This window comes from Hipposideros armiger, unplaced genomic scaffold (assembly GCF_001890085.2).
Source record: "Hipposideros armiger isolate ML-2016 unplaced genomic scaffold, ASM189008v1 scaffold_47, whole genome shotgun sequence".
Classification (NCBI taxonomy): Eukaryota; Metazoa; Chordata; class Mammalia; order Chiroptera; family Hipposideridae; genus Hipposideros; species Hipposideros armiger.
In genome coordinates this window covers 1,979,665-1,993,703 of record NW_017731397.1, presented here as the reverse complement: position 1 = coordinate 1,993,703, position 14,039 = coordinate 1,979,665, and the positions used below count along the sequence as shown (strand labels likewise).

At 40.3% G+C, this 14,039-nt stretch overlaps 1 protein-coding gene across 1 annotated transcript in view; it reads left to right on the top strand.

Annotated features, from left to right (window-relative positions):
* HIBADH (3-hydroxyisobutyrate dehydrogenase) overlaps nucleotides 1-11,243 on the top strand; it is a 91,895-nt gene extending 80,652 nt beyond the window's left edge. Inside the window, exons 7-8 of the mRNA XM_019639949.1 lie at nucleotides 5,548-5,704; nucleotides 10,314-11,243. Coding sequence (XP_019495494.1) covers nucleotides 5,548-5,704; nucleotides 10,314-10,472 — 316 coding nt within the window. The 3' untranslated portion in view covers nucleotides 10,473-11,243. The remainder of the gene's footprint in view (nucleotides 1-5,547; nucleotides 5,705-10,313) is intronic.
* The last annotated feature ends 2,796 nt before the right edge of the window (nucleotides 11,244-14,039 follow it).

Below are 14,039 nucleotides of genomic sequence, written 5' to 3'. Positions count from 1 at the left end.
AGCTTTCTTCAAATAATTTGTCTAGCAAGACTCTTATTAGATGATGATTTGCCATTCTGAAATGAAGTTTTTATATGGTAAGTGCTTGTGGAAGTCCAACTCCAGACACCAGCCAAGAAAGAATAGTATGAAAATCAGTCGAATCAAATGTATTGAATAAAATGTATACATTGAAATGTATACATTGGCTACTAGAGTGGGGTTATTAAAGAGAAAACTGAAAGTCATAAAATTCCAAATAGAAAGTTAAAAGCAGAAGCAATAAATAGGTTTTTCTCTTACTGTTGGCCTTGACTCACTATGATAAAACAGTATTTAGAAATATGAAACTTTTAAATGTTTAATTGTTCCAAAACTATATATACATTACTGTTCCTGATATATATGTAAATACAGTGTAATACATATCTATATATATAATGCCTGAACACAAAGCAGGAACTCACTAGTTGTACTTTACCATTACAATGATTTATACGTTTCTGGTGCTTCAGATTTATTAATGAATTGCTTATTTTCATAGCATTAGGATTTTATCGGTTTATCTTACAAAGATTCTCAGGTATTTGAAAGTCCTAAAAATTATTGCTTCTGCTATTGTCTTTTCTGCATGGTTTACAGACATGGTTTAAAATGACAGGATTGTTCTCTAATAGAGTATAGAACGCGGCCACAATTTATTGAGCTTTGCAAGGTGAAAGAGAAAATTGGCATCAGCAAGCATAAATTCCCGAGTAGTAAATTCACGAAGTTGTGCAGTATCAAAGTGGCTCAGCCACATTTGTATTCTGCTCAGTCCGGAGCGAAAATTTTTTAGAGCATTAACATCAACATTTACAAATTGAGTCACCTGTTCCTATGAAGTGATCATTTCTGATTAATTTCATTCTCATAAGTCAGTGTTTTTTTTTCCAGAACACTGATGTTTTTCTGTTTTTCTAAAAATGGAAGAATAAAATCTTACAATTTAAAACTATTAGTTGACCCTATGATCTTTTACAGAGTCTTTATGGATGTTAGTGAAATTTTAAAGTGCTATAAAAAAGTAAACCACAAAAAATATTGGTATACAACATATTTTGGGATTCTTTTTTATAGACCCTTCTACCTTCTAATTGGGTTCTAGCTAGGACTCGAAACGTAGTTTTATGGCCCAGAAAGAGCCTTGGTTGCATCAGAGAGCTTCTGTCCCTGTGCATCATAGAGGAACAACATAGTAATGTGTTCGGTAACGTTTTGGCGTTTTGTTTTTATTTTTGCTCCACCAGGAACTGTTTTTTTTTTGTTTTTCTTTTTTTCCCATATTGGTGGTATAAGAAGTTATTTGTGTTACCAGCCAGGGCCCAGGCCCCTCCATCAACAACCATATTGTCTTCTTCCACCAAAAGCTTACTTAACAGCTGAACTTTTCTGGAAGGAGATTCACGTGAAAACTTTCCCACATGCATAATTTGAGTTTCTTGGTTACTGCCCTTAGAAGATGCTGCCTTCTTATTTAGGTGATGACTGAACCTCTGAGCTATATACCCTAACAGAAAGAAGAAATGGCAAAGGGTTCTAATAAAAGTTGGACCGTATTCCTTGATAAACTGATAAAATGTCGTCATATTGGCTGATCGGCTGTTAAGTTCACCACCCACATGACCCACTGAGACGGGATGGTGAGAGTTCGGGTGTCTGTCGATGCCTGTATCCCAGCTCTGCCATAGACTCAAGCTTTTCTCATCTGTAAAATGACAGAAATAATAGTATCTATCCATAGGGTTGTTGTGAAAGTTAAATGAGTTAATCCATGTAAATCTTTTAAAAACAGATCCTGGCACACAGTAGGTGCTCAGTACATGGTAGTGATTGGTTTGGTGGCGGTGGTGGTTAGTATTTGAATTGAATTGTGCTTTAATGTTTTTTCCTCATAACTTCTCTCTAGCTGGCATTATGCATGCGCGCGCGCACGCGGTGCCCCAAAAATGCATACACATTTTAAGAAAGGAAAATACGGTATTAAAATTTCACTGATGGCTAGGGCCGGCTGAGTGGCTCAGTTGGTTAAGAGCTCGCTCAAGAGTTTGAGCTCTGAGCAACAGCAGTTCGAGTCCCACCCGAGCTGAGCAGCTGCTGAGCTGCCAACAGGTGGCAGGATGGCTCAGCTAAAAACAAAAACAAAAATGAATCTTTAAAAAAAAAAAAATTTCACTGATGGTAACCACTTTGGGCACCTCTTGTAATTGCAGAAGTCAAACGTGACTTGTATTCATCTTTTGTTATTGGTATAAAGTATTACAATTTTAATACAGTTTCTTCCTTTCTTAAAATGTATACATATCTTTTTGGCACCCTCTGTATATATAACCTGCCTTCCCACCTAGAATGTAAGCTCTATGAAGGGCGATGGCTTTGTCCACTCATTGCCATATCTTCACATATTTGACACATAGTAGGCGCTCAGTGAAGATGTGTCAGATGGATGAGGAGAGGAGAGGGGAGAGAGGACGCACTTCTGCCTCGGGTGAAAGGTATCTGGTGTGTGTCTGAACTGGCCCCCTCCTGGAGGGCAGGCACAGCCTCTTAGCTTCTTTCCGGTGGTCTCCTTGGCTCCCAGCACACCTGTGTGAGCACTGGGGCATAACTGAGTGATTGACTAACATTGACATGGTCTTAGGTGTCTCATTTCCAGAGCAGTTCCTGTGATATAATCATTTCAGTTTAGTGACATCATTTGCTTTGTTCTTATGTAAAACCAGACATCATAGATACTTAGAATATAAAGTGAACAAAGTTTTTTGGCCCTTAAAAGCCTTGGTTATAGGCAAATGTTTGGATTCTCTTTAATTTTTTTACAGTTTATGCATCATTTTTACTTTTCCCAATAGTTCGTTTAAAATTCTTGTGTATTAAGGCTGAATAGATTTGACACAGTGACGCTTATTTGAGTTGCATTATATATGCAGTCAGAGCAATGAATTCATTCTCTGTTTATATCAGAGAACATTCCAGCAATTGTAAAGCCACATGCATGCACGCGTGCACTCTCGAACCACATCCAGTGGCAAGTTATTATGGGGACTGACAGACTGTCATCCTTTTGATGGCTTGAGCTGTATATCTCCTGAACAGCAATGGGGCTCTTATGCAGAAAGTATCATATGTTCCCGGCCAATTTACAGGGAAGCAGCAATAACATTTTATCATGGTTGAGAGCCCAGTAGCTGCTTCCTATTAAACTTGCCCTTTCAGATACCTGTCTTGGATTAATTTGTTGATTTCAGATGGAAACTCAGTCTTCTCCAGTGAAGCATGACGTTCTAGGATAGACTCTCTGAATGACAATTACTGTGTATTCTAGCTGGTTTCAGACCATTACAAGCCTTGGGCACGTTGGAAGGCAGAGGACTTCAGTAACGGATTTTAATATCATGTCTAATTTTAACTGTCAGTTATATATGTGCCAGTGAAAGAATCCTCAAAAAGATGAAATGCAAAACACTTCTAACTTGCTCTTTTTAATGATACACTTTGCTGTTTGCTGTCTGGTGGGAGCGGGGGGCAGGCGGGGGAGGAAAAGCAGGGAGTAGCCATCTCCTAAAGGGAATCAACGCAGTGGGGAAGCATCAGATTGAAAAGTGAGCACGTAACAACCGCCACCTCGTTTCGTGTGCCCCTCAGGATTCTTCTAAATAGTAATATGTTCACCCAAAAGGATTCCATATATCAGTGCCAGGATTTTTCCTTGAACTTTCAAGAAAAATGAAATTTAGGGCTTTACAAAGGATAATACACTTTGCTCTCCATTTCAGTATTATAAACAGAAAATGAATATCTTTAGCAATAAAGACTTTTGTGAGGTACTGTTGAGTATAATCTGGTAGATTATCAAAAGGGGACTGACTGCTGCTTCAAATGTGATAAACCATTTGAAAAGAAAATCTAAATTAGGAAGCCCCTAAATTATATTTTAAATGGTAGGAAAAAGCGATGTTTTGTGTCTTTAAAAATATCCCCTGCTCATGAAACACACACAGTCTTGAACATTTGGGCCTAGAGAACATATTTGCAATTACAGCAAATTCACTAATTGTTAATTTGTGGTTTTGCTTTTCACAATGATTCCCTAAGCACACTGGCTTTTTCTTTTCCTAAGTCATCTGGTATAACAGCAGACTGATAGCCTAATTTTATTTAAAAGGGGAAAAAAAGCATCAGTAGCAAACTATACATGTAACAAACAAACTTGGATCTTTATAAAAGAATGAATGAAACTGTTGGTTTTTTTTCCTGCAGTCTACAGTTGAACAGAATGTATGATAGCCAGTTTAGATGGGATCTGTATCTGTTATAATCCTTAGTAAAAACCCCTTATTATAATATGGCCCACCATATGAATTTATATGGTGAATTCAGTGCATTGGGCCATGTCATACAGTATTCCTTGAACCACAGCTATTCCTTGAAAGCTTGCTTACATAACAGTTGTATTCCATGATAAGTCCATACATATCCTGGCTATTAGTCCTAGCCCCCGTCTTAGCATTGCAAAAATGTTTACTGTCATGATATTCAGATGATGCCAAAATGCACAATTTGTTTAACATAAATGTGTGTCTCTTTTCAGTCTCTCTTTTTTTTTATTTTGGAAGAGATTGGTTTTAGGAAAAAGCAGCAAGTTTTATTTGAAACTTGATTCAGTGATACTTAGCAAAGCTGCCTCCCAATCTGCATTAAGATACTTAGAAACAAAGTAATATAGCATTTTGATTCTATTTTTTTTCTGGGTCCACATTGAACAGCCGTTTATGCCATCAGCTCAGTGATAGAACAAATGATGTTTCCGCTTGGGCAAGCTTTGTTTTATCAGGATCAGTAACCTTATCAGCAGTTGACCCAGAACTATAATGCATGTCTCTGAATAGATAGCATATGTCACAACTCTGCAGACTTGCTACATAAGCAAGATTATCTAATGGAGATTTAATAAATAAGGAAAAGTTTGCAGCTAGACTGTCTTCTTTTCTAATGATGACTTCTCTTAAGCTCGTTGTACTGCTCATGGCTCATCCCTTGTAGTTATTCTCATAAAAGCTAAAAGAATAAACAGACATATAAATGCATCCACAGGGACTCCCATGACACATAGTTTATCTGTCAGTATTTCTTTCTGAAATATGTCATTTGTGAATAAAGAATGTAGGATTTAGGTCATCATATTGGTTTAAGGTTCTTATGACACATAAATGCATAATGTCCAAAAGACTAGAAAACCCGGGTGTGTGATAAGCCAGCAACACTTTTATGCAATTATGTATCATTTCTTAAAAGTAGGGTAGTGCAGGCTTTTTCTCCATGCAGAATGTTCTGGCTCAGAATGGTTTCATCACTAGCATTTACTGTCTTATCATTTAAGATTGGATTCTTCACTCTCATCAATCTGCTTTGATTTTTGAAGACATACAATAAATGGAGAGAGCAGGTAGAGCATCCTCATACGGAAATAAGTCAAGCATGACTTGTACATGTTGACATTTAACACTTCTTTTTGTTGACCTTTGACAGGTTAGGGCTTGACCCAAAACTATTGGCTAAAATCCTAAATATGAGCTCAGGACGGTGTTGGTCAAGTGATACTTACAATCCTGTACCTGGGGTGATGGATGGAGTTCCCTCGGCTAATAACTATCAGGGTGGATTCGGAACAACACTCATGGCTAAGGTAAATGCAGGGACTCCCCAAGAGAAAGGGGGGAAATGTTGAATGGTCTGACTCCCCTTCCCTTCTCCCCCTCCCCCTCCCCCACCCCCTCTGCCATCTCCACCCCCTCCCCTTTTAACAAAACATGTCTATCTTAGAAGGCAAGATGACTAAAATAATGATTTCACTGACTCACTGGAAAAGAGCTAAAATTTAGCCTAAAGATCCTTATCTTGTTCGTTTTTATTCCTGGCCTTTTGGATGAGATGAAGGGCTGGGATTTTTCTTTTGTGCTAGGGTTTGTTTATAATATGAGCTGGTAAAGTTTTGGTCTTTGTTATAAATTTACATTAACTTACCAAGTCCTTAGAGTGGAAGCAGTAGGAATTTTCTGACGGCTGATAATGTATTGACATTGGATGTACACACCACAAAAGAAGAGACGATCTTTTTCACGATACTAGATTTCTAAGTATTGTACATCTTCCTGCTTTAAGAATATGTATGTATTTATGCATAAGGTCATTTGAAAATCAAATTGTTGGCCTCCTCTCATTTGTGATCACAACTTCAGGAAATATTTTATAGCTGAACAGACTTTCAGGTTTCTGCATAGAGCTGATTTCCCTCCTCCCGCAATTGACTTTTCCCTCCTGATTACAAAAGTCATAATGCATAGAACTGGACACCATACTCCGCTTACTCTCCTTCATTCCCCGTGGCCTGCTGTCCATTCTACTTCTTGGCTGTGCCTTGTTCACCCACTTTCTCCTCTGCCACTGCCAGCACCTTGGCCAAGCCTCGTATGGATTATACATCAGGCCTTAGCTGGTCTCCTTGCCTTTCGTCCTAATCTTTTCTCATTCATTTTCCACACATGGAAAAGAGTGGGCTTCCTAACATGTAATAGCCCGATGATGTCGTTCTTTCTCTGTAGCCTCTTTCTTCCTTGTAGATTAGAGTCCATCTCCGCCAGTTGTCTCAGAAGGCCCTCGGCGATTTGGCCTTAGCTCGCCTCCCCAGCTCCGCCTTGCCTCCCCGTGCCCCTCTCTGCTTCGGCCATGCTGACCCATTTCAGCTCTTGTCCTCTTGTTCTCTCTCTCGTGCAAGCCTCCCCGCTGCTTGCCGCTCCCTGCGCCTGGACAGCCTGCCTTCCCCTCCACTCCAGCCTCTGGCACGTTCCCCGGCACATTGTCAGCACACTTTAAATATTTATTGGATGAAGCAATGTTTGATGTTGCTTATTTTGTTTCTGTGTTTCTTGTTCTGTAGTTTTGGTTTTCCTCGTGTTTCATTTCAGAAAATATTTATTTCTATGCCAATCTGGATCTTGTAGTTAGGTTTGCATGTCCTCCATACAGGCTTTTATAATGGCGCTGTGAGGCTCTTATTAAATAGTATCTTCTGCGGGTATTGGTCTCATCGCCACTGCAGGGTGATTTATTAGGACACGTGGAAGAAGGAAAGAGTCACATGCCCAGCTTCCTTTATGTATGAAGGGAGCTGTGACCTGTTAGCTTGTTTGCTTCTTAAAATGCTGCCAAGGGCTCAAACAGAGGAAACAGCTAACAGTAAAGTGTAGTAAGAAGTAGAGGTTTCTGATCCAAGTGGGTGGGGTTGCGTGTCCTCCCCGTCTTCTGCAGTGCTGGCTTCGTTTTGGTACTCTCCGCCATAGCTGTCCTCGACCCTGCTGGACACATTTTCTTTAGTCACCTTCACCACTGTTTCTGCCCAGGAAGTATCTGCCACTTTCATTGTAAAGGTCCTTCCTGTAAAACTATTTCCTTGACAATAAAAGATAGCTCTTTAGACTAATAGAAGACAGTGCAGTACTAAAACATATGGATGCTACTGTTCTTTTGTTTTTGTTTTGTTTTGTTTTTTAGCTGAGCCATCCTGCCTGTTGGCAGCTCAGCGGCAGCTCAGCTTGGGCCGGGAATCAAACTGCTGTTACTCAGAGCTCAAACTCTTGAGCGAGCTCTTAACCAACTGAGCCACTCAGCCGGCCCTGTTCTTTTGTTTTTATTATATAGTATTCTCTTTTCCTTTATGAAATGGAGTTGTCATTTCCCTTATAAAGAGGAAGACTTCTTAATTTTGCTTAGAATGAAAGTACTTAAAAAGGAACTTTGAGAAATCTTTCATTACCTCCGAAAGCTATTAGCAAGAGCACATAGCCAACTAGATTTGCACAGAGAAATTAATAGAGATTAAAGAAATCCCCATCAATGCTACAATAATTAAAGTAAATGTACCTACTTGGGCAGACCGAGTCTTTACGTACTAAGAGATGTTTTGCTCAACTGCCATTAAATGTCCTTGTGCTGGGGGATATGATGCTGACAGACCGTTGAAGTAGGGGCTTGTATGTTTACTTTTAGGTCTTAGCATCACAAATTCTAACATATTGTGTGTATATAATCAGAACATGATCAATACGAAACCTACCCATCGGTTTGTGATGGGCACTGAGGAACACCGTGTGGGCAGTCCTGACCACGCCTGGCATGCCCCTGGTACACCTGTCTCCTTGTAAAGCATAACAGCTTGGCCCTCCATTAATTTGTTGAAATCATTTTGCAGTTCTTTTATATTTCTTCTTGATTCCCACCAAGCTCATGAGTTTGTAAATATTTTGACTAGTGAAGTAGGATATTCATTTATTTTAAATTATGTATCGTAAGCTTCAAAGGATGCCTTCTTTTTCTGCCATTTGAGGATTGACAGCTACTCAGGCTTTTGTAGACCAATCACCTTTCCCTTTTCAGACCGCCCATCCTTTAAGGTAACAGCCACCAAACTTTCAGTTTCCTTGTTTTGGTTTTATTCCCTCTTACTTGGGATCATATTTACTTGCCCCTTTGAAAAACTCTTAGTAGATTTCTTTTTCTAGATAGTATTGTCTTCTCCTCAGTATGTTATGTTTACTCTGAATTCTTGTATTCAAGTTATATTACTAAGTTAAATGTTAACGGCAGTCTTTCTATGTAGATTGTCTCGCTGTCATTTTTAAATAAAAGCATCTTACCGATGTGCTGCAAAACAGTGTCGGCAAAAGAAGCCTGCCTGCTTGCCTGCACATAAGCCATAATATCCCCGTCACATTTGTTAAGTGTGAGGGTAATAAATGTGCTTTTTAGTGGAAACTATAGAAGAGTTTAAGGTTAAGTAGATTTTCCAAATTTATGAGTTTACATATGAAAATCATACAAACACAAAATTACGTTTGTACCTGTGGCATCATACATGTTCAAGACACTAGAATTTAATTCATCCTTTAACCTTTGCTTGTTTTTCCTTTGAGCGATTTTCTTCTTTGAGTGGATGGTATCAGTAACTACTCAGTTATCAAGGTCGCTTTTCAAAGAGTAGAAATATTTCTCACCTTTTTGTCTTACCCTTTCATCACTTACCAACTTTTTCATTGGTGGGAGAAATGAGAATGGTAACGCTAAGAAGAAAATCTAGTTTGTCTTGTCACTTGTTTGCAGCTCTTATAAAATCACAAATAAAACAAAATATGTAGAATAGCGTTTCAGTCATCCATACCTTCGTTGTCTTCCATCTACCCCTGATAGTTCAAGTTTGGACAAGATTCCATTTTTATGGTAGTGGATAGCCATTAGCAACAGTTTAACTCTAAGAGATTTATACTATTATCTTTATCTATTTTCAAACAGACGTAAGTTTTCTGAAACTTGTAGAATGAAGCATTAGATCTATGAGATGTTAAAGGGTTGTGGTGAAGATGATTATCCTGCTGCACTTAAACAATAAAACATGAACATATTGAATCTTCGTGTTCCACTTCTGCGCATCCCCGGCTCATTTTCCTCCCTGCCCCTTCGCTCGAATTCAGGCTCATTGGCCTTCTATTTTTTGAATCTCCAAGCTGTGTCCCAGGGCACGGCCCTTCCGTTGCTGTTCCTTCTGCGTGAAATTCCCTTCCACCAGCTCTCCAAAGTGCCCACTACCTCCCTTACACTCAGATCTCCAGTCAGTGTCTTGGCCTAAACATTTCATCTGTCAGAACTCTGACTTCCACCCCTCTCCTTGTTATCCATCACTTTCTAACCCCTCCCCCTGCTTTATTTTTCTTCATAGCGCTCATCATTGTCTGAGATTTTCGTATTTGTATTGTGTATCTTCCCCACTGGACAGTAAGCTTCATGAGAACAGTGACTTGGTTTTTATCATAACTATATCGCCAGCACTAAGAACGGTCCCCAGCATATAGTAGTTGCTAAATATTTGTTGAAAAAGAGATTGACTAGATACTCAGTAATTCCACAGTGGGGTTTGGCTTAGGCTTACAGGCTCCTGCAGCTTGGAAAAAGCATTTGTGTGATCTCACCTGTATAGTAACCCTTGTGCAAAGTCAGAATATAACAAAAAGGTGTGGTGGAGGGTGGAGGAGTAGACAGGACATTCAGAAATCAAGAGTTTCAGTCTGGAGCCCTTTTGCAGTTATATGAATGCACTTATAAAAATATATAATGTACCACAGTGCTCGTATCTTATTTTTTCAGATTCCATTTTTTCTTTGAAACAAAAGCATTAGGAGCCACAGTTCCCAAGCGAGCCTTACTTACCGGTCTCAATGTGTCCCTCCCACCCTTGTTTGATTTAGGATCTGGGATTAGCACAAGACTCTGCTACCAACACAAAGAGCCCCATCCCCCTGGGCAGTCAAGCCCATCAGATCTACAGGATGATGTGCGCAAAGGGCTACTCAAAGAAAGACTTCTCGTCTGTGTTCCAGTTTCTCCGAGAGGAGGAGAACTTCTGAGCTTGCACTGGGGCCGTGGACACTGCTGGAAACCAGACTCTTCTCTTGAGCCTCCGGGTAGCTCACTCCACAAGTAAATGAGTTTAATCAAAAGTCACCTGTCTGCTTTTGATTGTCTAGGTCACAGAAAACCCTAGGGTTTTCCACCCATTTTTACCTGCTTATTCTTTTTATCTTTTTAGCGAACATACGTTATCTGAAATTTTTTTCTGCCAGCCATCGATGGTCTCTGCTAACTAGCTAATTGACCTTTTTCAAAAATTTGATCCTTGGTCATCTTCAATCAGGATGTTATTTTCTTCACTTTACAAATAAAACCAAATATTTTTCAACAGGATGAAACCAATTTTGAAGGAAAAAAAAGAAATCAGTGTGAGGAAAGGAATTAGAGGAAGGCGAGGTGTGGTGAATGACTACCTGTGTCCCTCGGGAAGTTTGTCCTGTTAACCAAGTGGTGGTACTTTCACGTTACTGATTTATTTTCCAGGGGATTAATAAAGTGAGAGCACTCCTTGATGCATGGTTTATAATTTGGACTCCGTTACGGTGTCTTAGTCTGTCCATCTTTTAATGATTCCCAGTACTCAGCAAACCTGTTTTTTTATATTTTTGCTTCCTTGTACATTCTTAGTACATATTTTTGACTTTAAAAGAATGACATCTTTAGACCTATTTCAGAACCAATGATGATGTTTGCTTTAGATAATTATTACAGTATTCTAAATAGAACCATATTATTTTGAATTCAAATAAATTTCTATGCTGATAATACTTTCTTGGAGTTCTTGTGTCTTCCCAGCCATTTGGTGAACAATCAAATGATCTGACAAACTGGTGTTACAGACTGTTGGGGAAAGGATGAGAAGAAAGGGAGGGGAGGGCATTGGCCAGCGGCAAGCCAGCTTCCGGCTGCTGTCCCTGAACACTTAATTGTACTCGTTGGAATGTTTTCTAGGTTGTGGGTGCGATGGGGACCCCACCTGCATTAGAGGTGCTGTGTTCCAGTAGGGAGCTCAGTTGCCACTTTCCCACCTTAGCCCCTAGAAATACTCCAGGTGATAGACCTGCACGCCAAATTTGGCAGAAGTACAACTACTTCCATCATTTCCCTGGTGATAACAAATTCCAGGCAGTATTGTAAGTGCCGGGGCTATGGCGATGAGCAAGCAGACAATTCTGCCCTTTTTAGACCATAAATTGTGTCTCCTATGTGTGTGTGTGAGGGGTGTGGTAGACAACGAATAAATGTTTAACGCATATGTCAGGTGATAAGGACTAGTGGGAAAAATAAAGTAGGGTAAGGAGGATGGATGGGGTGCCAGGAGTATGTTATTAGAGCAGGAAGGGAAGTTCTCGTTGACATGGTGGCATGTGAGCAGAGATAAGAAGGACATGAGGGAGCAAGCCATGCAGATCTGCAAGGAAAGAACATTGTAGGCACAGAGAACAGAAAGTGCAAAGACCCTGAGGCAGGATAACACTGGATATGAGGAATAACAAGGCGGTTGTAAGAGAGGTGTCGTGAGATTGGGGTAGGGGGCAGATCTTGTAGGCTATGTTAGGACCTTGGCTTCTATTCTGAGCGAAACAGGCAGTGTACCAGCAAAAGCAAAGGCTAACTGATACACTGCCACCCCCACATTTGGTGCCTTAGGAGAACAAACATTTATTATTTTTCGAGATTCTCTAGGTTGGCTATATTTCTCTTCTGGACTAGGCTTGCACTTTGGCCATGAACTAGTTCGGTCTCACTCATCTGGAACAGCTGGAATGGTTGGGGCTTGGTTCCACATGACCACTCACCCTCCTGGAGGCTAACCCGAGTTTGTACACATGGTGGTGCTCCCAGCAACACCACAGGACCAGTCCCAGTGAACAAGCACTTTCCAAGCCTCTGTTTGCTTCATGGCTGCACTGTCCCCTTGGCCAAAGTGAGTCACCCAGCCAAGCCCAGAATTAGCATAGGAGGGTGGACACCGAGAGGGACGTCAGAGTGGCCATTTTGCAAACATACTATCCCAGCAGCCCAGGTGTTTTGTCCAGGGGATTGATGCACTTTGACCTACTTGTTAAAAGGACCCCTCTGGCTGCTGTGTGGAGCACAGACTAGGGGCAAGGGTGGAGCAAGGAGACCAGGTAGGAGGCGATCATAGTAACCCGGTTAGGAAATAGTGGTGGCTGGGATCGGATGCTGAAGACGGGAGAGGCAGGAAGTGGTCATGTTCTGAATATAAAAGAGAGCCACTAACTGATGGATGGCGTGAGAGAAAGGGAGGAATCGAGGGGGACTGCAAGGTTGGAGAAAGGGGAAGAAAGAAGTTACCATTTACTCCCTGGGGAAGACTGTGAGAGGTTTAAGAGAAAAAGCAATCAGGAGTTTATTTGAGATGCCTAATAGCCACCTAAGTGTAGAAAAACAAAGGTCCAGGCCCTGGGTTACTCTAACTTTTAGCGGTTGGGGAAATGAGGCAGAACCAGCAAATGAGACTTGAAAAGTAATGACCAGTAAGGAAGGGGGAAAATGGGAGTGGTGTCCCAGAAGCCAAAGACAGTGTTTTAAGGAATGGTTATTTGTATCAAAAACCCCTGATAAATTATACACCAATAATAAATTATCAGAAGGAGAAATTAAAACAATCCCATTTACAATTGTTTCAAAAACTATAAAACACTTAAAAAGAGAGCAATTAAAGAAGATATAAATAAATGGAAACACATACCATGCTCATTGGATGGGGAGAATTAATACAGTTAAAATGTCTATACTACCTAAGGCAATATATAGATTTTATGCAATTCCTATCAAACTACCAATGACGTTTTTAACAGAAATAGAACATATGATCCTAAAATTTATATCAAACCATAAAAGACCCTAAATAGCCATGGCAGTCTTGAGAGATAAGAACAAAGTGGGAGTTATCACACTACCTGACATCAAATCATACTACAAGTCTATAGTAATCAAAACAGCATGGCACTGACATAAAAACACACGTAGATCATTGGAACAGAATAGAGAACCTAGAAATAAATCCATACCTATATGGTCATTGAATCTATGACAATGGAAGCAAGACTATACATTGGGGTAAAGACAGTCTATTCAATAAATGGTGCTGGGAAAACTGGACTGACACATGCAAAAAAATGAAGCTAGACCCCCTCCTCACGCCATATATGAGAACAAATTCAAAATGGATTAAAGACTTAAATGTAAAATCTGAAACCATAAAACTCCTAGAAGAAAATATAGGAAGTAGGGGGCCGGCCAAGTGGCTCAGTTGGTTAAGACTTGGCTTGGGAGCGCGAGCACTAAGTAGCAGCGCCGGTTCAGTTCTCACATGGACCAGTGATACTGTGCCCTCTACAGCTAAGATGGTGAACAACAGCTCAACCTGGAGCTGGGCTGCCATGAGTGGCCATGAGCTGCCGTGAGTAGCCATCCAATGGCCGGCGACTGACTGCCTCAGCCAGGAAGAGCGCAATGATAATACCAACATGGGCCAGTGAAGCAACGTCCTCCACAACTAGACTGAAGAACAAAAGGACAGCAACTTGTCTGTT